A 27,190-nucleotide genomic window follows, 5' to 3' on the forward strand; every position below is an offset into this window, starting at 1 on the left:
CCAATGAAGACAGGTGGACAAGACGTTACCTGTAAGAAAAACGGAAACTGCTGGTAAAACTCAGCAGGTCTGGCAGCATCTGTGGAGAGAAGTCAAAGCTAATGTCGAGTGACCCTTGCTCAGGAAAGTTAACTGTGTTCTTCTGTGCTTTATCTATTTTAACTTCAGGAAAAATAACCAAACCTTAGAATAGAGTTCTGACAAATGCACAAAAATATATTAGTCTCAAGTTTTCACTTTTAGATGTTAATTAGCTTATTATGCATTTCTCACTGTTCCGAAAGCATTTTGGTGGTGACCCATTTAGAGTGAACCAACCAGTAATGCCTGTTTGAAAAGTGAGTGCTCAGTTTTCTTTATCCTTCCAGCATATGGCTTCAACTTTTATGAGGTTGTGTTGGCAACAAGGCCATAGGAATTTGGAAGTGCCCAGATTTTTTATGGAACTATATATTTAGAGCACAATCTGAAAATTAAGACATTTAAAATTTGTCTGCATTTGTAAATTGTTTTTAGTTAAAGTACAGCCTGCGTATTGATATTGTTTTCCATCTGGCTACATCATACATCCAGAGCCCAGTATGTAAATCAGAGGAAACTGGCTTTAGTACACAACTGTGCAAATTACAAGCATGAATGTCTCCAGTAATTATAAGATTATTGATATGAATTAAAATATTTAATTTTCTTTTTACTCTCGGCCATTCCATTGCATTGAAAATAAAGGACGACTCCACAGCAGTGTTGTATGTCAGTGCAGTACAGTTGGTTCTCAGCAGCCATTTATAATCCTGGTGCCCTTTGCCTTGGTTGGGAACAAAAATTCAATTCCTTTAAGATGAATCTAATACTTTTGCTTTTGTGGGTCATAGTGAAATTGTTAGGTCAGCCCTTGTCAACAAGGCAAAAAATGTTTATAACCTTATTGAAAAAAAAATTGGCAGTGTTTGTTTGTAATTTTTTTCTTGTTTTCTTCTCTCCAGAACAAGCAAATGGGGTGATGGAATAAATGGAGCCCCGACTCAGTATCAAGAAGTTACGCAGGAAATCCAAGAGCCTCAGAAAAAATCACCTGGTTAGTCAACTAGCCTTCATGTGTCTTATTTCTTTCTTAGATGTGTTGAATATTGTTAATAGTAAAATGTGGTATAATTACTCTTTTCATTGTGTCATAATTGTAATAGTAAATGTTTAACATGCATTACATTTCAATGAGCCATCACAGAATGCAGTACTATTTGTATTGACGTAGACCATGAAAAATGTGGCAAAGAACCCCATTTGCTAATATATCCTAAGTAATGCCACTACAGTGCACAAAACACCAAAAAATGCAGATTATGAAAGGTACAGCAAATAGTATTGTTGTGAAGTACTATGTTTGTGCAAGCTGCAGTAAGATAGATTTTAGTGCTTTCTGTTTAAAAGTTTCTGTTGTAACCAGTCTGATTAGGTTTTTTTTGCCCTATCCGTGTTTTTGGGTGTGATTGCTTTACCTTGGATAAAGTATATGTTTGTTTTCAGTTTGGCATGCAGTTGATTGTACATTGTTAAATTGCATTACATCTCGCTTCATGTGACTTTACTTGAATTCTCCCTTTGCATCTGATCAATTGATTAGAAGAAGGAGCTGCGCTCTGAAGGCTAGTGCTTCCAAATAAACCTGTTGGACTATAACCTGGTGTTGTGTGATTTTTAACATCAAGCAGACAAGTCAGGGCTTACTTATAGTTCTTACTCATGTGTTAATTTTTAAGATGGCCAGAAGTTTTGCTGTGGAGTCACACGAAGTGTGAGACACTGAAATGAGGAAAAAAATAAGTAGCCAACAGTAAGATAGCTAGCAAAAGTCCAAATAAACTGATTGAACTATTGTTTGATTAGGTACTTGAAAATGTATTCATCCTTAATATTTGTAAAACTAATGGCAATTGATATTTGCAGTCACTTTTGAAGATAAAAGAAAAGCTAACTATGAAAAAGGGAATGCAGAGCTGGAGCGGAGGCGTCAGACCCTTCTAGAGCAGCAGCAACGAGAGGCAGATCGAAGAGCACAACGGGCCAAGGAGGAACAGGAGAGGAAGGAGCGTGAGCTGCAAGAGCAGGAACGGAAAAAACAACTTGATCTGGAGAAACGATTGGAGAAACAACGTGAGTTGGAAAGACAAAAGGAGGAGCAAAGGAGGAAAGAAATTGAAAAACGAGAGGTTTGTAATGAAGATTTTATTTACAGAGAAACAGTGCATTTTCCAGATGTTGTGGGTATGGGGGGAAATAATTTCCTTGACTTTTCAGCTTCAGTATGCTGTGCTGTGAAGTCACATTGTGATTTTATGCAGGCAAGATTTCTAGTCATGGCACTGGAGATAGATGGGATTGGATTTCAGTATAGTCATGCCAAGTTGCTGTCCAGTGCCTCCTAATACGTGGCTTATTCAGCATTGGCAGAGATCACCTGCAGATTTGTTTGTTAGATGAAGGGGAAGAAAATCACAAAGTGTGCCAAACTCTCTTCAATTCAAAATCTGATCTTGTCAGTTTATGATGTGCAAACCAAGAACGTCAACTCACTAGGTGATCTATAATAACTTGCTATTACCAGATGTTGTACAATCCATTTACCTAATGCTTTGTTGCTGCTTTGAAAAATCATTAATGCTTTCTTTATGTGCATTCATGAGTATCAATCATATTTACATTAGATTCCTTGTGGCAATTCATAACTAAACATTAAATGATAAACGTTGGTACAGATTTATTTCAGGTTCTGATAACCTGTGTAAATTAGGACAGTTGAATTTCACAGAGCTTTTGTGAAGCATATGTATTTTTTGTCTGCATTCAAGACTTGTTTCAGATGGCAGTATGCAGTCAATAATGTCAGGACTTGTGCACTGACATCTCAGGCAATGCCAATAATAAGGCACTTAAGTTCAACTTTCTAATGGTTATTAATTCTTTTGGAGGTAGAGTGGTTTGAAGTGTTTGCTCTTTTCCCCCAATTAAGAATTTGCAAATTTGAGTTCCTTTCGGACTATGTTTGCATTTGTTGTATACCTTTTTAGGCAGCAAAGCAAGAACTTGAACGTCAGCGTCAGCTTGAGTGGGAGCGGATTCGGCGACAAGAACTTCTCAATCAACGAAACCGGGAACAAGATGAGATTGTCCAGTTAAAGGCCAAGAAAAAGAGTCTGGAACTTGAACTGGAGGCACTAGTGAGTAGAGGCACAGGCCCTCAAAAATATGATTCACACTCAACAATAATACCTGTTCCAACTTTGTGTCATTTTGGTCTAAACAATTAAAATTGAGATTATGGATGAAAGGTCGTACAGATCCTTTCTCAGGCTCCTGTTCCTCACTCTATGAATTTCCTGTATTAACCAAGTCCAGGCGATTTAGGACCTCTGGATTTGTTACTAGGAAAGTCTGTCTAATTTTCGATTATAGTATCTTCTGACTTTTCCCAATTCATCCAATCTGTAGTACACATACCCATTAAAATCAGCATGGCTTTTCCACAGGAACAGAATTTTGTTTTTGGCTAATATTAGATACTGGAAATCAGTTTTGATTGTTGATGTTTCACCCTGTTTCCCCTCTGCATGCGCACCCATACCCTCGCATTCAGCTGCTAACTATTAGAATTGCAGTGTTCAAATACCTCAATGTACAGAAACTAATGGAAAGAACATACTGAAAAGACCGTACCCCTCCACCCTCCATATCACAGCCACAGCTGCCTGTGGTTGATTGTAGGCTTTGAGTTAGTCTCCTTTCTAAAAGTCACAGCTATGACGGTGGTGTTCAATCAGTCCTGAGCATTTTATAATTCATTCGAGAAACACTTTGAGTGCTTAGTTTTAAAATCTTTCCTGGATTTTGAAACAAAATGAATAGCGCAATGGATATTAATGGAAACTCTGTTGTAAATGAATGCTTATTAGATCTGTCTAAGATCCTCCTCAGTTTATCAAATCTTTATTTTAACAGATTTTGCTAAAACTGAATGTAACATGTCTCATTGAAAATTTCATGGCTGTCCTTTTACAATTTATTGTTTATTGAAAGGTAAATTACGGAAAATGCTGTTTTAAATACAAGACCTTCTGTGTATCTCACTCATAACAGGTACCTGAAAAGTGTAGTCTTTACAGATTTTGCTGACATCAACTGTGCATAATTAATCCCTCAAACTGGAATTAGTTTATAAACATTAAGCAAGTTAGTAATCTTGGCTAAGGTGAGAAGTTTTAAAGAAGTTGGTGAGCAGCATACTGTCACAGTATAGTTACAAACCTCATGAATTCCACCTCAGCAAATGAAAATTTTGCTCACTTTCAACTTTAAGGTCGAAGAAATCATTTTCCATAACATATCATGTTTCTCAATTTCCTGAGCTAACTGTCTTAAGATAAATGCATGGCTCTGTGATACTGTTTTTGCACATCTATTGTTGATTCTATCACTCTAAGTGCAGGGAAAATGGGATTAGTATTGTTTGATGTTTGTTGGCATAGATGTAGTGAACCAAAGGGCCTGTTTCTGTGCTGTATGACTTTGACTGTATTGTTTTGTGGAGTGCAAGTGCATAACTGCAGTCATGAAATTGTCTTTGAATAATTAAGATGCTTCTCAATGATGCATCCCACCAAGACTAACCAACTCGTGAGTAGATAGAACCGATTAATTCATGGAAAAGACAACATAGCCCTCTGAACTAAACCTACAAAATGAACTATGCAATCATCTGATTATTAATATGTAAGATTGTAGCAATGTGATCCATTACCTCACTTCCTAGTTGGTTGTATCTCTGCCCATAAGAGGGAGAGTGTGATGCAGTTGTAACTTTTCTTTGGCTCAGTAAAGTAAATATTTTCATTTTTATCTCAAATGTAACCATAACTGTAATCTTGTCTCAGAGTGAGAAACAGCAAAATGTCACCAGCAGAGTGCAAGAAGTCCAAAGCAGAAAAGAAGTTCAAAAAAATGAACTGGATCTTGTAAATCAGAAACATGACCAGCGACGAATAGAAGTAAACCATTTACAACAACAACTCAAGGTAGAGGCTTCTCCCTTTTTTTTTAGCATGATTTGCTTCTGTTTGTTGCCAAAGTACCATACTTAAGAAAAATCAATCAATTCATCAAATTTGACTAAGGCCAACAACTTTCCATCTTTCAAACTGAGATAACCGTCAAATCAGGACAGACAAAAGTTTGCACGACTTTAATGAACAGTTTAAAAGGAAGACACAGTGGTGCAGTAGCATTGGTGCTCCAGGATGTACACTACTAAATAACTTAATACTAATTTGTTTGGACAATTTCACATCATCAATTAATTCTGAATTGCATCCAAATTACACTGCAGGAGCCAAATATAAACATGTTAATAAAATTCTGTTTCTCCAATTCTTAACAAAAAGCAGAAAACTTTTTCCTCTATTGTGTGTGTTGTAGGAGTTTCAGAAAATGTTGAATCAGTTAATTCCTGAAAAGCAAGCTCTGGATGACCAAGTAAAACAAATTCAGCCCAACTCTGCTTACAGTGAGTACCTTGCATTCTACGAAAACATGTTCATAATACCTGTACGGCATATGTCATTGAGTTTGTACCTGTTTGTTGTATGGACACTGAGGTAGATATAGGTCAGTATGGGTGAACTCCAGTGTTCTCATCATCTGGGTCATAGAGATGGACAGCATGGAAACAGACCCTTTTGGTCCAACTCGTCCATGCTGACCAGATATCCTAAATTAATCTAGTCCCATTTGTCAGCACTTGGCCCATATCCCTCTAAACCCTTCCTATTCATGAAACCTATCCCGATGCCTTTTAAATGTTGTAATTGTACCAGCCTCCCCCACTTCCTCTGGCAGCTCATTCCATACATGTACCACCCTCTGTGTGAAAAAATTTATTTTAGATTAGATTTCCTACAGTATGAAAATTGGTCCTTCAACCTAACAAGTTGACACATCCTCCGAAGAGCAATCCACCCAGACCTGTTCCCCTTCATTTACCCCTGACTAATGTACCTAACACTATGGGCAATTCACCGAACCTGCACATCTTTGGATTGTGGGAGGAAATCTGAGCACCCGGACGAAACCCTCGCAGACACGGGGAGAATGTGCAAACTCCACACAGACAGTCACCCGAGGTGAGAGTTGAATTTTGGTTCCTGGCGCTGCTAACCACTGAGCCACCGTGCCACCCCAAGTTGTCTCTTAGGTCCCTTTTTAAATCTTTCCCCTTCCACGCTGAACCTATGCCCTCTAGTTCTGGACTCCCCCCATCCCAGGGAAAAGACCTTGTCTATTTACCCTATCCATGCCCCTCATGATTTTATAAACCTCTATAAAGTCATTCCTCAGCCTCAACAGTAAGTCAAGGATATATACTATTGTGATACTATTACTTGATGTATGTGGTCGAAAGAGTGTATGATCTTGAAGACACACAGTGCTTTTTTGAGTTTAAGGTACAGCAAAAGTTGCTAGTATACAGAACAGCTAAGAGACTGGCTGTTCCAAAATAGATGCATGTAGCAATTGGCTGTTAAATGGATAATTGAGTTCTGGCTGCTGTTTTGAGAACAATTTGAATTTAACCAATTAATTTAAACAATGCCCAGGTACCAAAACCCAATTGAATTTCAATTTATTGTGTTGACAAAATCTGACCGATGAGAGGGTACGATGTTGAGGATATTTTGAAAATTGGTCAGAGCAACTGCCATCTGAAGAAATAAAAATCTTGCTCTCAAAAAAAATCTCAGAAGCACTATTTATCAAAGGTGCCTTTTTCCAATAAAAGCACTAAGACGACCCAGGGAGAAGCAACAGAATCAGAAGACCGGAATGAAAACAACCTAAGAGACTGCATGGACTTTCAGAGATTAAGTTGATTTATTGTTTAATAATTGTGTTATTGGAACAGCATTTTATAATAGCCTTGGGGGTCAGGTAGTAATTAGTTAAGAAAAGGGGGCTCAGATTTGTTAATAGTTTTTGTTTAGGTTCACAGTGTTAGGAAAATAGATTGTTACTTTTTTTTCTTTAACAGTGGAAATAAGGGGTTTTCACTGGCTCACTCACTCACTTTTAGCAGACCACGAGGTGAGGAGAGCTCTTTTGGATGTTTTAGTTTTAATTAGCAGAGGGGTTCAACCTCCACATTGTAACAATATAATGCTTTTCTGGATATCGACTGTTACTGTTTACACTACCTCTCATGCTTGCAGAGCAGGAGGAAGTTGAAGACCTCTTTCTTTTGTTGTTTCATAGGACATGAGCATCACTAACAAGGCAACACTTATTGATAGGGCGCAATTGCTTTGAGAATGATTGGGGAGCTGCCTTCTTGACTTCATTTCGTGAAAACATAGTTACAGTGCTGTTAGAAAGGAAGTTCCAAGTTTTAACCCAGAGGTAGTGAAAGAGCAGGCACATCAAGATGGCTTGGAGGGAAAGTTGCAGATTGTGGTGTTCCCATGCATCTGTTGGCATTTAGAAGGTGCTGTCAAAGGAGCTTTGGTGGATTGTTGCATCCTGTATTTGCCAATATTTCATGCTGATGAAGAAAGGAGTAAGTGTTTAAGATTGTGGGTAGGGTGCCAGTTAAGTGAACCTTTTTGTCTTGAATGGTGGTGGTTGGTCTTAAGTGTTGTTGGAACTGCACTCATCCAGACATGGGGAGTATTCTATCACACTCCTGGCTTGTGTCTTTTAGATGGTGGACAAGCCTTGGAGAGTCGCGATGTAAGATAGTGAGGAAGAATTTGCGCGGCTGATGGGACCAATTCTCACTTAGTTAACTTTTGCTTTTTAAGAATTTTAACTCTTAGTTTTTGATTTTTTAAAAAAGTATTTCAAACTAGCTTTCTCAAATACTCTTTTCCTTCACTCATTAATTCTTTGCTACTCTTTGTATCCTCTCCATTGTTCTGACCTGCTGCCTGTTTGCGTAATTACATTCTCTTTCTTTAAGTTTGATACCTTCTTTAACTTTCTCTTATTGAAAATTATGTATTGCATGTTCTGAACTATCCCCTTAAATGTCTGCCACTGCATCTCTGTTGACTTATCCCTAACCTAATTTGCTATTTCACGTTAGCAGATGTTTCTTGTAGCAATTGCCTGGACCTCTTGGGTTATTGGTCTAGTGATCGTCCCCTTCTTTAAACGTAATGATGGCTACTCGCTAAATCTTACACATTTAAAACAAAACTGATATACATTCTACAAGTTTTCTAGATTTCATGAAATTTATGTTCTTCAGCTACAAGTCTCACGCTGTTGAATCGGAATCATGCAGAAAAGAAAGAGTCTTGTGAACAACTTCGACAACAACTGAATGAGCTAGAGAAACAGACAGCCAGCAAACTTTCTGAAATGGATGCTTTTAATACTCAATTACAGGTAATATCTAAACAGTACCATCAATATTATATAAACTGAAAAAGTATTGCTCTGTTTCTGAATTTCAGTTCCATTTCTTGATTTTAAACTGGCCCTTTTGAACAAATATCTCCCTGTTCTGTTTCACGTTGAATCACTGAATTGCAATCAAAACTGGAATATTACTTAATTTAGTTTTTTATCTCTCAGGCCAGGTATACTGTAACGAATTTTAATATTCAAACTGAGATTGACTGACTTGCCAGAGTTAGTACTGAAAGTGGGGGCTTCACTGATGTATGATCCAGTGACACTGCTGTTTGTTCTGATATCAGCCACCCATTGGTCCAGCTTATTATAATTCCTTTTAGGCCAGCACTTATTGTACACCCTAGCGGTCCTTGAGAAGGTGGTTGTGAGCTACCATCCGAACTGCTTCAGTCTATGTGATATAGGTGTACCTCAGTATTTTTAGGTAAGCAGTCCCGACCTTTGTTTTTTGCAGCAATATGAAGAAATGGTGATATCGTTTCAAATCAAGATGATATGTCATTCAGAGGAGAAATTGCAGGTAGTGGTGTCCCCACGCATATATCACCTGTTTCGTTCCAGCCCAGGGCTTCTGAAACCTTTTTGTTGACTCATCAGGAGCCAGGCCTCCTGGTAGATAATTTAGGCCACACCTGCAATTGTAAATATTTGCAAGCAGTTAAAGTTGCCTTGCAGCTTTTCACTCTGTCGTGGCTCCATGGCTTGCCACTCCCAAAAATTTGGTTCACAATCCCATTTACTGTTGTGAACCTTACCTTGGCTACCCTGTGATAGAGAGAATCATTTTGAAAAGTCCTCTTGAAGGAGTCCTGAACAAATGTTCTATTGTAATAATAAAATATGAAAACTGCAAATGATGGAGATCTGAAATAAAAACAGAAATTGCTGGAGAAATTCTAGTCTGGCAGCATTTGTGTGATGAAAACAGAGTTAATTTTTCGAGTATGGTGACTGTTCATGAAAACTCTTAGGTGGGAAAATGTACTTATGCTCAAAATGAAGTGAGGTGGGTATGGTGGAGAGGTGGCGATGGAGCTAGGGAGAGATGAAAGAAGAAGGTAAACAAGAAGATAATGGCCAGGACAGAAGAAAAGCTGAATAAATAATAATAAGAACCAAAAAGAGAAGATAATGGGTGAACTGTATTGAAATCAACCCATATAATATTCTAATGGGCCTAGGAGTAGATGAGAATGGGTGACTTTGCTAAAAGCAATCCGTACCATAATGGGACTAAGTATAGGGGTGCATAAAAAAGCATAGAAGGATTGAATCGGGCTCTAAAGTTACTGAACCTGATATTGAAGGCTGCAATGTCTCCAAGTGGAAAATGAGATTCGTTCTTGGAGTTTGCGCTGAGGCTTACTTGAACCACTGACACAGATGTTGACGTGGGAACGTGGTGGTGTGTTGAAGTGGCAAACAACTTGAAGCTCAGTGTCATTTTTGCAGACAGAGTGCAGGTATTCTACAGAGTGGTCACCTTGTCCGTGCTTTGTTTCCTCAGTGTAGAGGAGACCACACTGTGAGCAGCAAATACAGTAAACTAGATTGAATGCAGCGCAGGTGAAGTGCACCTTCAGCTGGAAAGTGTGTCTGGGGACTTGGAGGCAGGAAATAAATGGGCAGGTATTATATCTTGTGCCATTGCATGGGAAGGCGCCGTGAAGATTTAAGGATATTTTAGTAATAAAGAAGGAGTGAACCTGAACATCCCAGAGGGAATGGACCCTGCAGAATGCCAACAGGAGGGGATTAGGTGTCTGGTGACGTCATCCCTTTGGAGGTAATGGAAATGGCAGCTTAAAATTGTTTGGATGCGTAAGGTAGTAAGTGAGGATCAGGGGACCCTCTCGTTGTTGTGAAAGGGAGGAGGGCAGAGTGTGGGTTATGGGTCAAACAAAGCCAAGAGTCCTATTGATCATGGCAGTAGGGAATGGTTGGTCCCAGGGAAAAGGTATACAGTCCTCACTGCTATATACGCACACGCACACGCACACACACATAGTTTGTAAATATTTCCAGTTCAGAATGTGAGGGAGAAGTAGCACCTGATGTCAGTGATGTACTGGAGAAAGGGTTTAGATTAAATTAGATTAGGTTAGATTACTTAGTATGGAAACAGGCCCTTCGGCCCAACAAGACCACACCAACCCGCCGAAACGCAACCCACCCATACCCCTCCCTTTACCCCTTCACCTAACACTACGGGCAATTTAGCATGGCCAATTCACCTAACCTGCACATTTTTGGACTGTGGGGGGAAACCGGAGCATCCGGAGGAAACCCACGCAGACACGGAGAGAATGTGCAAACTCCACACAGTCAGTCGCCTGATCGCGAATTGAACCCGGGTCTCTCTGAGGCAGCAGTGCTAACCACTGTGCCACCGTGTTGCCCACGGGGTGGGAGGTCAGGTAGGATTGCAACAAGGAATGTTCACGTACCCGCAAAGAGATAGGTATAATTGGGGCTCATATGGATACCGATGGCAACACCTTTGATCAGAAGAAGGTGAGAGGAATTAAAGAAGTTGGTCAAAGTGAGGATGAGCTCAGCCAGGCAGAGGAGGAGGGTGGTGGTGGATGGGGATGGTTTAGTCCTTCCTTCCATTATTTCCTTGATTACCTACACCTTTCATACCAGTCTCTATTTCTCTCTGAATGGGTTCCAGTTCCACCGAACAAATGCCACCGACACCGCCACCACCCCTCCCCCGCCCCCACCCCCCACATAAAAAGTGCCTCTTACACCGAAGACCAAGGCTTTTTTTCCGAACTGCTAACAGTTCTGATGAGTCACTGGACTTGAACCATTAACTCTATTTTCTCCCCACAGATGCTGCCACACCTGTTTAGTCTCACTACCAATTTCTGTTTTCATTTTCATTTTCAATGTTGTATTCTGTTTGAAGTGGGATAAGTATTTCCATGTTTGTCTCTTAGTTGGTTGTTTGTTTTGCATTCTTCTTCCTTAATATGTTCCCTCACTTTAGATATGTCTTTTCCCACCACCTGCTCAGCTCTGAATCTGCTAACCTTTCCAAGGTCAATTTTGAATTGACTTTCAGAAGATCTTTGAATGCCTGAAGGAAACCTGCACGAACTTCCCAATGCTAGTTCTCGATAAAGGGATGAATAACTTTGTTTCTGACCTTTCCCACAAGCATGTGACTGCTGCTTGGTACCTTTTCTGATCTCTTTGCAGTTGATGCCTCTACTCCTTCCGTACTACCGTTCAAATCAGTTCCACTATACAGTTATATAATCAATTTGCACATGATCTTTACTAATACAGACATCCACAGTTACTGATATTTGAATAAATTGTGCTAAAATTCTGAAGGATATGCTTTTATCTACTTGTCCGTAAGATGAGAGCCTGGTTGCTTTTCCCATGTTGACTTTTCAGTGATTACATTTGGTATTTTAAACCTCATACATTTGACCATCTTCATGACTTGTCCCACTGTTGTCACTTTACGATGCATGCGTCGGATACTTTACATACCTTCTCCGTCAGCAAAACAGAACTGTGGTTAGAATGAGCATGGAAACCGAAGCACGGGCAACAAAAATACTTTCTTTCAAAAAAAAACTTCGTGTAACTCTCCACTAGTGAAGCATCTGTTCCCGATGAATGTATTTTAAAATTAATACAAGATCTCTTGATTAGCTTTGAAGACATCAAAAGCGTGTAGCTATTAAAAACAAGAAATAAAATGGAGCGGATTTATTAATGTTTCTGCTTCCCTAACAGTAAGGTCCTTGCATTGCAATTTGAACAGCAGGTTAAAGAATACTTATGGGCAACACTTCATATCAGCATGTTGTATGGTCATAAAGTGTCTATTGTGCAATTGGAGTAGATTTCTGAAGCCATGGAAAGCTATTTTGGAAATTTTTCACAAGTATGACAAGGTGTGATATTTAATCACTCTAGAAATCTGAATAATTGGAGACTAAACCAGTAGGACTGGTTATAATGGTTGTTCTGAATCTTCGTAGCCATCTGCGAATAGACATGAGAAAATCAGAATAAGACCATTGGATAGCCAAGTTAAATACAAAGCAGAGAAGTATAGAGGCCAAACATAAAAGGGAAAATGATGCAATAAAGAATAATGGAGTAAAAGAATGACACAGATTACAGGAGCTTGGGAGTAAAATTGTAGAGAAATATAGTATATTGAAAGAAACAGCCACCAGCATGGGGAAGGATCCACATATTCACTAATGTTTGGATCAAAGAGAAAACGAATAAGAGTGGAATGGGAGAATTAACATGACTGTTGAATTGGATTCTGATACACAAAAACTTAGCCGCTTCAACAATGAAGAACAGTGAAATTCTAAATGGGTCAGACAGATTGAACATTTTCTTAAGACTTGCCTGCAACTATAATGGCATTTCTGTTTCACTTCAGTATTGTAAATTTCTTTCGATATTATTCCGAAAGCAGTTTTTTTTTCCAAATGTTGCTGACAAAAATACAGTTTGTTGAGTTTTGCATATGTACTCATCTGGACAATTCTCAATAAATATCAATATAAAGGGAAAATAACTTTTATACTTTCTAGGTGGAGGATGTTGTTTGGTTGGCAGAGGTATTTCCAAGGAGACTGCACCAGATAATGATGATCAGTTGGCTGTTAGAAAGCTCTGACTTTGTCTGCTCTGAATTTTACTCACCTTTTCGAAATTACTATTAAAAGAATATATATCCTGATTGTGAAACTCCAACTTGTAGGAGCTCATAGAATCATAGAGCTGTACAGCATGGAAACAGACCCTTCAGTTTGACTCATCCATGCTGTCCAGATATCCTAAATAAATCTAGTCCCATTCGCCAGTATGTGGTCCATATCTGTCTAAACCCTTCCTATACATATATCCATCCAGATGCCTTCTAAATGTTGTAAGTGTGCCAGTATCCAGCACTTCCTATGACAGCTCATTCCCTATATGTATCACCACTGTGTGAAAAGGTTGCCCCTTAGGGCAACCTTTAAATCTTCCCCCCCTCACTTGTGTGTCCTCTAGTTTTGGACTCCGCTACCCTGGGGGGAAAAGACCTTGTCTATTTATCCTATCCATGCTCCTCATCATTTTATAAACCACTATAAGGTCACCCCTCAGCCTTCAATGCTCCAGGGAAAACAGCCCCAGCCTATTCAGCCTCTTCCTACAGCTCAAGCCCTCCAACCCTGGCAACATCCTTGTAAATCTTTTCTGAACCCTTTGAACTTATTTGATTGATAATTATGGTGAAATTAGAGAAAATTAGGACAATGGTTGAAATTATTGATATATTTACTCATGCATTAACTTGCTTAATCTGTTAAATTAATGTATTTGGTTACATTTAAAGGGGCAGAATCCTGTTGAAAATCCAATATTAGATTCACAGACCAGTTGCGAGAAATTTGATTTCCCCCCCCTTACTTTTCTTTTATGATGCACTTCTTAAGCATATTCTGTTGTTGGCCACAGCATTGTTTCTGTGCATTCAGTTAAAAACAGATCTTTTGTTTATTTATTTCCCAACTTTGTTATTTTACAGTGTGACAAATTGGACGACTTTGTACTTGAGTGCCTTCTCTCTCTGTTGGGCTGTCTCAGCAGCTTGTTCCTTTTATTGAAGGTTATTTGCTGAAAAAATATCTTATTCTCTTCCTGCTTTCATGTCTTACTGTTTCTGTCATTTACTGTTTTTTGCTTTATTGACAATATATCCTCAGTGCACAGGACCAAGATTTTGAGCAGTCACCAATAAATCTTTCAGGGCATTGTTTATTTAACAAGCAGAGCCATCAATTGACCAGTAAAAATATTGTAGCCATACAGAGATTCAGCACAATGTCACCCATTTTCCATTGTAAATTCTTGCATGATTAGAAAAATGTATATATTAAAATATTTATTTTTATAATAAGATATTTTCCAATTTTACATAAAGGGGCATATGTGTTAGTGTGTTTGGGCTTTTCCTAGTTTCTGGAAAAGATGATGATTTAAAAAAAAACAATAAGCATACACTGATCTATTGCATACCGCAATCAGAACATTTGTTCCACAGTAATAGCTGTTCCTTTTGAGAAACACAATGTTTAACGGGTGAATTTAGCCAGATTAACAAATATTTAAATTCAAATGTGCTAAATCATAGAAATATGCCCTTTTGCCTCAAGAATGTGGTCATCTTTATATGGTTCCACATAAAGTAAGTTATAGAGTCATACAGTATGGAAACAGACCTTCATGCCAACCATGTTCCCAAATTAAACTAGTCCCACCTGCCTGCGCTTGACCCATATCCCTCCAAACATGTTTTATTCATATATTTACCTAAGTATCTTTTAAACATTGTAACTGTACCTACATCTACCATTTCCTCAGAAAATTCAACGCACATACGAACTACACTCTCTGTAAAAATAAAAATAATTGACCCACTTTTTTAAAATCTTTCTCCTCTCACATCAAAAATATGCCCCCTTATCTTGAAGTCCACCACCCTAGGGAAACAACACCTGCCTTATCTATTCATCTCATGACCCTATTAACCTCTATAAGGTCTCCTCTCAACCTTCTCTGATCCAGTGAAAAAAGGTCCCAGCCTATCCTTAACCCATACCTTCCATTCTCAGCATCATCCTGGTAAATCTCTGCCAAAACCTCTCCAGCTTAATAATATCTTCCCTATAACAAAGGGACCAGAACTGGACACAGTACTCCAGAAGTAACCTCTGTACAACCTCAACATCATGCCCCAACTTCTATACTCAAATTTCTGGCTGTAACAGCTGCTCATTTTTGAAGTGTTTTAGCTGTCGGAAGTTACATCTTCGAATTCCAGGAGCAGCAATTACTGTTTACATGCTGTTGCATTGTTTTGGAACTTGAGAGAAAAAAGATTAGAACAACAGCACTTTTAAACGGGAGAAGAACAGACAAAGGAAGCACATGGTGAGGATGGAGAGAGAGAGAGAGACAAAGAGAAAGAAAACCACATTGCCAACTGAGAGAGTTAACAGTTAGTGCCTTTTATTGTTGAATTCATTTATCGGAATGTGTCTGGGGAATTTTAAAAACAGTGAAATTCACAACTGATCTTGGAGGAACCTGTCTGGGTGAGGTGACAGCACAGAAACAGATAAGTGGATTTTAAGAGCTGCCTTAAAATAAGTCTGCAGTAGTGAGTAGAGTGGGTTCTTTCTTGATATGTTTTATTGAGCTATGTCTCTTTATTAAACTTAAAATATAAGCCATAAATATTAACTTAACCTGGAGCAGTATTTTGTAGAGAAATAAGCCAGTGCTATTTTCTGGGTCTGTAGATCGAAAGAAACAAAAATGGCCCTTAGAGTGATGATATGCTGTTCTTGTAGGATGTGGGAGTTTAGGGAGAGTTTACAGGTTACTGAAGTTTTATCTGCAATAAATGCCATTGGTTGTGAATCCTATCAGATCGAATGGATCAGTTGGAGAGGCAATTAGAGGCAATGAGGAATTTACAAGAGCAAGGGGATGTGATAGATGACAGTTATTGGAGGGGGGTGGGGGATGGAATTCTCAGATACAGTCACATAGATAGGTTAATTCCAGGAAAGGTAAGAGAGTTAGGCAGGTAGTGCAGGAGTCTTCTGTAGCTATCCCCATTTCAAACAAGTATGCTGTTTTGGAAAATGAAGGGGGTGATGAATTCTTAGGGGAATGTAGCACAAATGGACATGTTTCTGGTATTGAGACTGGCTCTAGTGTAATGAGAGGCAAGTCTGGTTCCAAGCGATCGATTGTGTTGGGGAATCTCTAGTCCGAGGTACAGACAGACGTTTCTGTGGCCAGCAGTGGAAAATCAGGAATGGTATGTTGCTTCCCTGGTGTCAGGATCAAGGATATCTCAAGGGGGAGAGGGGCCAGCACGAGGTCATTGTACACATTGGAACCAACGACATAGCAAGGGAAAAGGTTGAGATTCTGAAGAGAGATTATAGAGAGTTAGGTAGGAATTTAAAAAGGAGGTCCTCGAGAGTAGTAATATCTGGATTACTCCTGGTGCTGCAAGCTAGTGAGGGCATCAATAGGATAGAGCAGATGAATGCATGGCTGAGGAGCTGGTGTACAGGAGAAGGATTCACATTTTTGGATCATTGGAAGCTGTTTTGGGGTAGAAGTGACCTGTACAAAAGGAGAGATTGCACCTAAATTGGAAGGGTACTAACATACTGGCAGGGAGATTTGCTAGAGTTGCTCGGGAGGATTTAAACTAGGAAGGTTGGAGGGGACCCAGGGAGATAGTGAGGAAAGATTTCAATCTGAGACTGGTACAGTTGAGAACAAAGGCAAGTCAAAACAGTCAGGGCAGGCAGGGACAAAACCGAGAATAAGGTAGCATTGATAAATTAAACTGCATTTACTTCAATGCAAGGGACCTAACAGGGAAGGCAGATGAACTCAGGGCATGGTTAGGAACATGGGACTGGGATATCATAGCAATTACAGAAATATGGCTCAGAGATGGACAGGACTGACAGCTTAATGTTCCAGGATACAAATGCTATAGGAAAGATAGAAAGGGAGGCAAGAGAGGAGGGAGAGTGGCATTTTTAATAAGGGGTAACATTACAGGTGTACTTAGGGAAGATATTCCTGGAAATACATCCAGGGAATTATTTGGGTGGAACTGAGAAATAGGAAAGGGATGGTCACCTTACTGAGGTTGTATTATAGACCCCCTAATAGTCAGAGGAAAATTGAGAAACAAATTTGTAAGGAGATTTCAGTGATTGCTGGACCTCTTCCTGAGATATTTGTATCCTTGATAGTCACAAGTAAGGTGCTAGAAGACTGGAGGTTGGCTAACATGGTGCCATTGTTTAAGAAAGGTGGTAAGAACAAGCTAGGGAACCATAGACTAGTGAGCCTGACGTCAGTAGTGGGCAAGTTGTTGGAGGGAATCCTGAGGGATAGGATGTACATGTATTTGGAAAGGCGAGGACCAATTAGGGATAGTGAACATGACTTTAAGCGTGGGAAATCATGTCTCACAAACTTGATTGAGTTTCTTGAAGAAGTAACAAAGGGTTGATGAGGGCAGAGTGGTGGATGTGATCTATATATGGATTTCAGTGAGGCATTCAGCAAGGTTCCCCGTGAGACTGATGAGCAAGGTTAGATCTCACGGAATACAGGGTGATCTCTCCATTGGATACAGAACTAGCTCAAAGGTAGAAGACAGAGTGGTGGTGGTGGGTTATTTTTCAGACTGGAGGCCTGTGACCACTGGTGTGCAACAAGGATCGGAGCTGGGTCCTCTACTTTTTGTCAATTGTATAACTGATTTGGATGAGAGCATAAGACGTATAGTTAGTAAGTTTGCTGATGACACCAAAATTAGAGGTGTAGTGGACAGTGAAGGAGGTTACCTTAGATTTTGATCTTGATCGGATGGGCCAATGGACTGAGAAGTGGTAGATGGAGTTTAATTCGGATAAATGCGAGGTTCTGCATTTTGGGAAAGCAAATCTTAGCAGGACTTATAAACTTAATGGTAAGATCCTAGGGTGTGTTGCTGAACAAAGAGACCTGGGAGTGCAGGTTCATAGCTCCTTGAAAGTGGAGTCGCAGGTAGATAGGATAGTGAAGAAGGCGTTTGGTATGCTTTCTTTATTGGTCACAGTATTGAGTACAGGAGTTGGGAGGTCATGTTGCAACTTTACAGGACATTGGTTAGGCCACTTTTGGAATATTGTATGCAGTTCTGGTCTCCTTCCTACAGGAATGATGTTGTAAACTTGAAAGGGTTCAGAAAAGATTTACAAGGATATTGCCAGGGTTGGAGGATTTGAGCTGTAGGGAGAGGTTGAATAGAATTTTCCCTGGAGTATCGGAGGCTGAGAGGTGACCTTATAGAGGTTTACAAAATCATGAGGGACATGGCTAGGATAAATAGACAAAGCCTTTTTCCTGGGATCAGTGAGTCCAGAACTAGAGGGCATAGGTTTAGGGTGAGAGGGGAAAAGTTTAAAAGAGACCCAAGGAGCAACCTTTTCACGCAGAGGGTGGTGCCTGTATGGAATGAGCTGCCAGAGGAAGTGGTGGAGGCTGGTACAATTGCAACATTTGAAAGGCATCTGGGTGGGTATATGAATAGGAAGGATTTGGAGGGATATGGGCCAGGTGCTGGCAGGTGGGACTAGATTGGGTTGGAATATCTGGTTGGCATGGATGGGTTGGATGGAAGTGTCTTTTTCCATGATATATATCTCTATTACTCAGTGACTCTACCTGGCTTTAATAATATCTACTGCTCTGCCCTCACTACTCTTCTTGGTTACTTTCTCAAAAAAACTCAATCAAGTTTGTGAGACACTATTTATCTTGCACAAAACCATGTTGACTATCCCTAATCATTTCTTGTCTCTCCAATTGCATAAAAGTCCTAGTTTTCAGATTTACTTCTGACAACTTACCCATTACCAAAGTCAGACGCTTGGGTCTGTGGTTCCTAGGCTTCTCCTTACAGCCATTTGTAAAACAAGACACAACGTTAGCCACTATCCAGTCATTCAGCACTTCACTTGTGTTTATGGATGGTACGAATATTTCAACGAGGGGACACTTAACTTCCTCCCCATCTTCCCTCAAAACCGGGGTAACAGTAGATCAGGTCCTGGAGATTTATCCACCTTTATATTTTCTCAGACCTCCATACCTTCTCTTCTGTAATGTGGACTGTTTTCAAAACGCTAATATTAATTTTCCTGAGTTGTCTAGCTTTTCTTTCTCCACTGTAAAAACTGATCTGAAATTTTCATTTAATATCTTTCCCACTTCCTGATGGTTAACACAAAGATGGCCTCTATGATCTTTAGGGGGCCCTACCCTCTCACTCTGGCTGCTGTTTTGCTCTTAATGTACTTGTAGAATCTATTTGGATTATTCTTAACCTTATTTACCTTTGCTTTCCTGATCTCTTTTAAAGAGTGCCCTGCATTCTTTGTACTATTCAAGAGATTTATTTGAACCCAGTTGTTAATATCTCGTATGATTCTTCCTTATGCTTGGCTAGAACCTCAATATTTTTGTTCGTCGATGTTCTCTAATCCTACCCAGCCTTACCTTTCACTCTAATAAGAACTTAATGACTCTGAGCTCTCGTTACCACATGTTTGAAAGCCTCATTCATACCGGACATCCCTTTATCTGTGTACAGCGTACTTCAATTAATTTTTGAAAGTTCTTGTCTCATACCATTAAAATTTGCCTTACTTGAATTAAAAGCTTTAATTTTTATGGAAGCTGTATCTATTTTAATAACTATTTGAAACAAATAGAATTCTGATCACTGGACCTAAAGTGATCCTTATTCACTTGCTCTGTTTTATTACCCAAGAGAAGATCAAGCGTTGCTCCTCCTCTTGCAGGAACGTTTACATATTGATAAATAAAATGTTCTTGAGCGCCTTAACAAATTGCTCACCATCCAAGCTTTTAACACTATTGTAGTCCCAATCCATAGAACATAGAACAATACAGCGCAGTACAGGCCCTTCGGCCCTCGATGTTGCGCCGACCAAAGCCTACCTAACCTACACTAGCCCAATAACCTCCATATGCTTATCCAATGCCCGCTTAAATGACCATAAAGAGGGAGAGTCCACCACTGCTACTGGCAGGGCATTCCATGAACTCTCAACCCGCTGAGTAAAGAATCTACCCCTAACATCTGTCCTATACCTACCACCCCTTAATTTAAAGCTGTGTCCCCTAGTAACAGCTGACTCCATTAGTGGAAAAAGGTTCTCACTGTCAACCCTATCTAAACCCCTAATCATCTTGTACACCTCTATCAAATCTCCCCTAAACCTTCTTTTCTCCAATGAGAACAGCCCCAAGTGCCTCAGCCTTTCCTCATACGATCTTCCCACCATGCCAGGCAACATCCTGGTAAACCTCCTCTGCACTCGTTCCAATGCCTCCACATCCATCCTATAGTATGGCGACCAAAACTGCACACAATACTCCAGATGAGGCCGCACCAGAGTCTTATACAACTGTAACATGACCTCAGGATTCCGGAACTCAATTCCTCTACCAATAAAGCCCATTACGCCATATGCCTTCTTCACAGCACTATTTATCTGGGTGGCAATTTTCAGAGCTCTGTGTACATGGACACCAAGATCCCTCTGCTCATCCACACTACCAAGTAGCCTACCATTAGCCCAGTAATCCATCTTCTTGTTACCACTACCAAAGTGAATGACTTCACACTTAGCTACATTGAACTCCATTTGCCACCTTTCTGCCCAGCTCTGCAACTTATCTATATCCCGCTGTAACCTGCCACATCCTTCTTCGCTGTCCACAGCTCCACCGACTTTCGTGTCATCCACAAACTTGCTCACCCAGCTTTCAAGCCCTTCCTCTAGGTCATTTATAAAAATGACAAACAGCAATGGTCCCAAAACAGATCCTTGTGGAACACCGCTAGTAACTGCACTCCAAGATGAACCTATACCATCACCTACTACCCTCTGTCTCCATCCAGCCAGCCAATTCCTAATCCAAACTTCTAATGCACCCTCAATGCCATACCTCTGTAGTTTTTGCATTAGCCTACCATGGGGTACCTTATTGAACGCCTTGCTAAAATCCATATACACCACATCTACTGCTTTACCCTCGTCCACTTCCTTGGTCACCTTCTCAAAGAACTCAATAAGGTTTGTGAGGCACGACCTGCCCTTCACAAAACCATGCTGACTGTCCTTGATCACATTATTCCTATCCAGATGTTCATAAATCCTATCCCTTACAATTCTCTCAAAGACTTTGCCCACAACAGAAGTGAGATTCACTGGCCTATAGTTACTAGGGCTATCCCTACTCCCCTTCTTGAACAAGGGGACCACATTCGCTATCCTCCAGTCTTCTGGCACTATTCCCGTAGACAACGATGACATAAAAATTAAGGCCAATGGCTCCGCTATCTCCTCCCTAGCTTCCCAGAGGATCCTAGGATAAATGCCATCAGGCCCAGGGGACTTATCTATTTTCATCCTTTCCAGTATTCCCCAGACCTCTTCCCTACATACCTCAAGGTCATCCATTCTAATCACTTGTGACTCAATATTCACATCAGCAATAGTGTCCTGTTCCTGAGTGAATACTGACGAAAAGTATTCATTCAGTGTCTCTCCAATCTCCTCCGCCTCCACGCGCAAATTCCTACTACTATCCTTGACTGGACCGATACCTACCCTAGTCATCCTTTTATTCCTGACATACCTATAGAAAGCCTTTGGGTTTTCCCTAATCCTACCAACTAAGGACTTTTCATGTCCCCTTCTCGCTGCTCTTAGCTCTCTCTTTAGATCCTTCCTGGCTACCTTATAACTCTCAATCGCCCCAACTGAACCTTCACGCCTCATCTTTACATAGGCCGCCCTCGTCCCTTTCACAAGGGATTCCAATTCCTTATTAAACCACGGGTCCCTCGCAAGACCCTTTACTCCCTACCTGACTGGTACATACTTATCAAGGACACCCAATAGCTGTTCCTTGAACAATCTCCACATATCATTTGAAGCCTATTTTTCCAATCCACGCATCCTAGGTCATTCCTCACCGCATCATAATTTCCCTGCCCCCAGCTATAACTCTTGCCCTGCAGTGCACACTTATCCCTCTCCATCACTAGAGTAAAAGTCACTGAGTTGTGGTCACTGTCCCCGAAGTGCTCACCTACCTCCAAGTCTAACACCTGGCCTGGTTCATTACCTAGAACCAAATCCAGTATAGCCTCACCTCTTGTTGGCCTGTCTACATATTGTGTCAGGAAACCCTCCTGCACACATTGGACAAACACCGACCCATCTAATGAACTCGAGCTATAGCTTTCCCAGTCAATATCTGGGAAGTTAAAGTCCCCCATAACAACCACCCTGCTACTTTCACTCTTCTCCTGAATCATCCTCGCAATACTTTCCTCTACTTCTCTCGGACTATTAGGAGGCCTGTAGAAAACTCCTAACAGGGTGACCTCACCTTTCTTATTTCTAACCTCAGCCCAAACTACCTCAGATGGCGAGTCTTCCTCCATCGTCCTTTCCACCGCTGAAATACTATCCCTGACAAGCAATGCCACACCTCCCCTCTCTTTTACCCCCATCTCTGACCCTGCTGAAACATTTAAACCCTGGAACCTGCAACAGCCATTCCTGTCCCTGTTCTACCCACGTCTCTGTAATGGCCACAACATCGAAGTCCCAGTTACCAACCCACGCTGCAAGTTCACCTACCTTATTTCTTATACTTCTGGCATTGAAGTATACACACTTCAAGCCACCTTCCTGTTTACAGGCACCCTCCTTCGAGATCGATGCCTTGTTCCTAACCTCCCTACAGTCAAGGTCCTGTACCCTAAAGCTACAGTTCAGGTTCCCATGCCCCTGCAGAGTTAGTTTAAACCCTCCCAAAGAGCACTAGCAAACCTCCCCCCAAGGATACTGGTGCCCCTCAGGTTCAGGTGTAGACCATCCTGTTTATAGAGGTCCCACCTTCCCCAGAAAGAACCCCAGTTGTCCAGAAACCGGAATCCCTCCCTCCTGCACCATCCTTGTAGCCACGCATTTAACTGTTCTCTCTCCCTATTCCTCGACTCTCTATCACGTGGCACGGGTAACAAACCAGAGACAACAACTCTGTTCTAGCTCTGAGCTTCCAACCTAGCTCCCTGAAAGTCTGCCTAACATCCTCACCCCTCTTCCTACCTATGTCGTTGGTGCCAACGTGGACCACGACCTGGGGCTGCTCCCCCTCCCCCTCCCCCTTAAGGACCCGGAAAACATGATCAGAGACATCACGTACCCTTGCACCTGGGAGGCAACATACCAATCGTGAGTCTGTCGCCCCCACAAAACCACCTATCTGTGCCACTCACTATTGAGTCCCCAATAACTATCGCTCTATCTTTCTCCACCCTTCCCTTCTGAGCAACGGGGACAGGGTCGGCGCTTTTATAAGAAAAAAACTTTCCCAGGTAACCTAGCGCGACACCAGCTTCCGGGTCCGCTAGGCGCTTAAAAAAACTTTAAATTTTAGCCGTTAAAAAACAAAAACTGGACTATACCCGCGACTTAAAAAAACACCACCAGACAGCCGTTACCTGCTCCGCCGAGAGAGTGAGCCATGTTTGGAAAAGTAAAATCACCTTCTATTATAACTTTTATTATTGTTATTTATATCTGAAATATCTCTACATATTTATTTCTCAACTTCCCTCTGACTGGGTGGGGGGGGGAAGGTCTATAGTACAATCCATCAAGGTGATCATTCCATTTTTATTTCGAATTTCAACCCACATATTTCCACTGGATGATTTTACAAAAAAACTTCAGTTACAGCAGTAAAACACCACTCCTCTTTTGCCCCCCTTTCTGTCCTTCCTATAGCATCAGAAACCTGGAACATTGAGTTGCCTGGCCTGTCTAACCCTCAACCAAGTTTTTGAAATAGCTGTGATATCCCACTCCCATGTTCCCAAACATGCCCTGAGTTCATCGGCCTTGCCTATATGATCCCTGCATTGAAATAAATGCAGTTTAATTCTTCAGTTACCTCATTCTCTGACTTATTCTTATCTACCTTTTCTAATTAAGTTGTTCTTTTCAGGTTCAAAAACCATTCTCATTTCTCTTTCAATTTACTCTGCTACTTAGGATCCCTCTACCCTGTCTCTGTAATAGTTTACAGTATCCCATAATGGAATTAGCAAATCTCTCCACTAGGATATTGATCTCTTTTCAGTACAAGTGAAACCCATCCTTTGGGGACCCTGTTTTCTGTCCCAGAAGCGATCCCAATGATCCAAGAAACTGAATCCCTGAATGTTACACGATCTCTTCACCCATTGATTTATCTCCTTTATTCTTTCCCTCATTTGAATTTGGCACCAGGAGTAAACCAGATATTACTACTTCTCAAGTTATTTTTTCTTCGTCTTATGTTCACTCTGTAAAGCCTTAATCTTTGATATAACTATGTCATTCCTACCAACGTGTACAATAATTTCTGGTTTCTTATCCTCCATTTTAACAATATGCTTTAATTGTGTTGAGATGTCCTTAATCCTGATACCAGGAAAGCAACAGAGTATCCTAGATTCGTGTTCACTGCTGCCAAATCTCCTGTCTGTGCCCTTGACAGAAGAGTCCTCTATAACCATTATTCTTTTAGGTTTGTCAAACCCTGCCTACATAAGATTCATTCTTAGTACCCAAGATCTGACTGTCTCTTCCATTTTCCTCTGAGAAGCAATCATTTTCCACAATACCCAAACCTGAATTTCAAAGAGGAATAACCACAGGAGACTTTGGAACTACCTTCTTACCTTTCCTGACCGTCATTCAGCAATCTGACTGATCCTGCTGTGTAATCACTTCCTGAAATCTACTAGCCCTATAACTCTTTGTCTCTTGTATCCCCTCAATGTCATTAATCTTAAAAAAGGAGCAGCTTACAATAGCATCTTATATATAAAATACACTACCCCGTTTTACCCAAAGAGTTAACATTAAGCATGCAAAAAATAAGGAATAAGAAATATAAGTCCTACATAAAATCAACTACGTAGCTGAACAAGTAGACCAGCATACAGCTCTCAGTCTCTGACTAAAAAATAATCTCACTCTAGAGTCATCCATGTGTATGCCTCTCCAAAAGCTCAGTAAATGCAATTCCATTTTTTAAAAAAAAAGTTCGAGCCATGTTTTTTGAAAAAAAGTGTATAATTTTATAGAAAAAAAACCTGAGTTAGGTGCTGTCTCACTTCAGTTCCTAGTTATATAGTTGAATAACACAAAATTACCCAAATGTCAATTTTAAATTGGTAAATGGCTTTTTAATCCACTGATACCTGGCAATTAAATTAAAAATACACAACAGTCAGAAACAAACTAATGCAAAACAGACCAGTGAATTCTAAAAATGGTTATATCAGTCAGGATCATAATTGTCTCCCATGGTGATTTTGTGCTTTTAATGTAATTATGTGGTTAGGTCTTTAAATATTTGGTAGGGTGTACTACAAACTTTCTCTGATCCTGATCGTGATGATGCTGCATCAGTCACTTGTAATTGAAGTGAAGACTGTAAGTACTATTGAACAATCTCCAGTGCCTCTTGAATGCAATAGCTATCCTCTATGCTATTTCCTCTTTAGAGTTGCAGTGCCTGTGATATATTAACAAAATGACAGTAAGCAGTAAAACACAATCCATACTTTGCAATTTCAGTAGTCATCAGTTGTCCATCATTGCATACTATGTGCTGTATTTAGTCATACTTCATTGTTGGCTGCTATTTTTTTCCGTGCCAGACTTACTAATGCTTTCTATCTTTATTTCACTATTTAATAACCCTATTAATCTCAGATCATTTTGTTTTTTCTTGCTGATCTGCTTGTATTGAATTATTTACACATTGGCTTCAATTTTTCCTTCTATGACAGCAAAGTTTATTCAAGTACAGTGCAATCCAAAATGGCAATATTGCTAGCAAATAATGGAATAAAGACTGCCGTATTTATTGAGACAAGTCTGAAAATAATCCCAGGGCTCTTTCCCATTCACCCTTCCCAGTGCAGCCAGTATTTTGTTTCATGAGTTAGGGAAAGCTGTTGCTCCTAGATTCTTGCCCGTAAAATATTACAAAGATTTTCGAAGGAATATGTGAGAGTGGATGAGGTGTTTTATCAACTTTTCTCTCTCCATCATCTGCCCATTTAACTCTAATAATGTGACAGGCTTGGAGAATCTGGGATGGGTTCAAGAAGGGATGAGAGGAGCATTCAATTGTTAGTAGAAGAGTTCTTCATGACATACCGTCACTGCTTTAAAAGTTGAATCAAGGGGAAAATTGGAGATAGAATTCCTTGATAAAGTAAGATGATATTTCAGCTTGTTTTCTTTTGATTTCAGGTTGTTTGTTTTTATTCATGAGCTTATGAGATTAAAAAGAAGAGCAAATCTTAATTTTTAAGTATTCTCCTCTTCTGTAGTGTTAACTTCCTATTGGCAAAAGCCATTGAATAAAAGTAGAAGAAGATTGAGATTTGAGATTTTGTCCTGTTGCCAACTGCCCTGCACACCCCACCCCCAACCCAGGTGTTTTCCCACTTATAGAATGTGTATTAATATTTGAACAGAGTCAATTAAAATCTTGCTAATTTTGTAAAATAGCTTAACAGCAACTAGGCAAGTGCCTTGCAACAAGATGTCAAAGGGAAAATTGGGGCCAACATAGTTTTTCAATGGAGACTTGCGTTGTATTGATTGCTATGACAATGTGAAGTATGGAGTAGTTTCATGCTGAATAAAGTGTTTATCCATTAGAAGATGGTCATTGAACATTCTCCCATCACTTGCTGTTGGCACATGGCTTTCTGCAAAAAGCTGGGTAAACTGCACCAGAAAAATTTATTGTACTCTTCATTTAGTCTTTGTAAATTTTTGAACCAGAACAGAAACCTACTGCGTTCAAAGATTGATAGGGTCAAGATTAAAAGCGATTAATGTATTACCGCCCCATAATCTAACCTTAAAATAGCAACTGATAATACACCACTTTCCCAGACTCTACATTGGTATTATAGTTTAGAAATAAATTATATTTTCAACTACTACAATTGTTTGCTACTTTCATATTGTGGATTGTTTTCCAT

The 27,190-nt window shown here is 40.1% G+C and overlaps 1 protein-coding gene across 6 annotated transcripts in view; it reads left to right on the top strand.

Annotated features, from left to right (window-relative positions):
* Nucleotides 1–27,190, top strand: part of itsn2b (intersectin 2b) — a 199,066-nt gene that overhangs the window by 93,898 nt on the left and 77,978 nt on the right. For all 6 annotated transcript variants that reach the window (XM_060851287.1, XM_060851286.1, XM_060851284.1 and 3 more), the window contains 6 exons: nucleotides 984–1,075; nucleotides 1,945–2,207; nucleotides 3,066–3,215; nucleotides 4,926–5,066; nucleotides 5,467–5,554; nucleotides 8,291–8,430. In XM_060851287.1, the coding sequence (XP_060707270.1) occupies nucleotides 984–1,075; nucleotides 1,945–2,207; nucleotides 3,066–3,215; nucleotides 4,926–5,066; nucleotides 5,467–5,554; nucleotides 8,291–8,430 (874 nt within the window). The remainder of the gene's footprint in view (nucleotides 1–983; nucleotides 1,076–1,944; nucleotides 2,208–3,065; nucleotides 3,216–4,925; nucleotides 5,067–5,466; nucleotides 5,555–8,290; nucleotides 8,431–27,190) is intronic.

The sequence above is a fragment of the Hemiscyllium ocellatum genome, chromosome 3, assembly GCF_020745735.1.
Source record: "Hemiscyllium ocellatum isolate sHemOce1 chromosome 3, sHemOce1.pat.X.cur, whole genome shotgun sequence".
NCBI lineage: Eukaryota > Metazoa > Chordata > Chondrichthyes > Orectolobiformes > Hemiscylliidae > Hemiscyllium > Hemiscyllium ocellatum.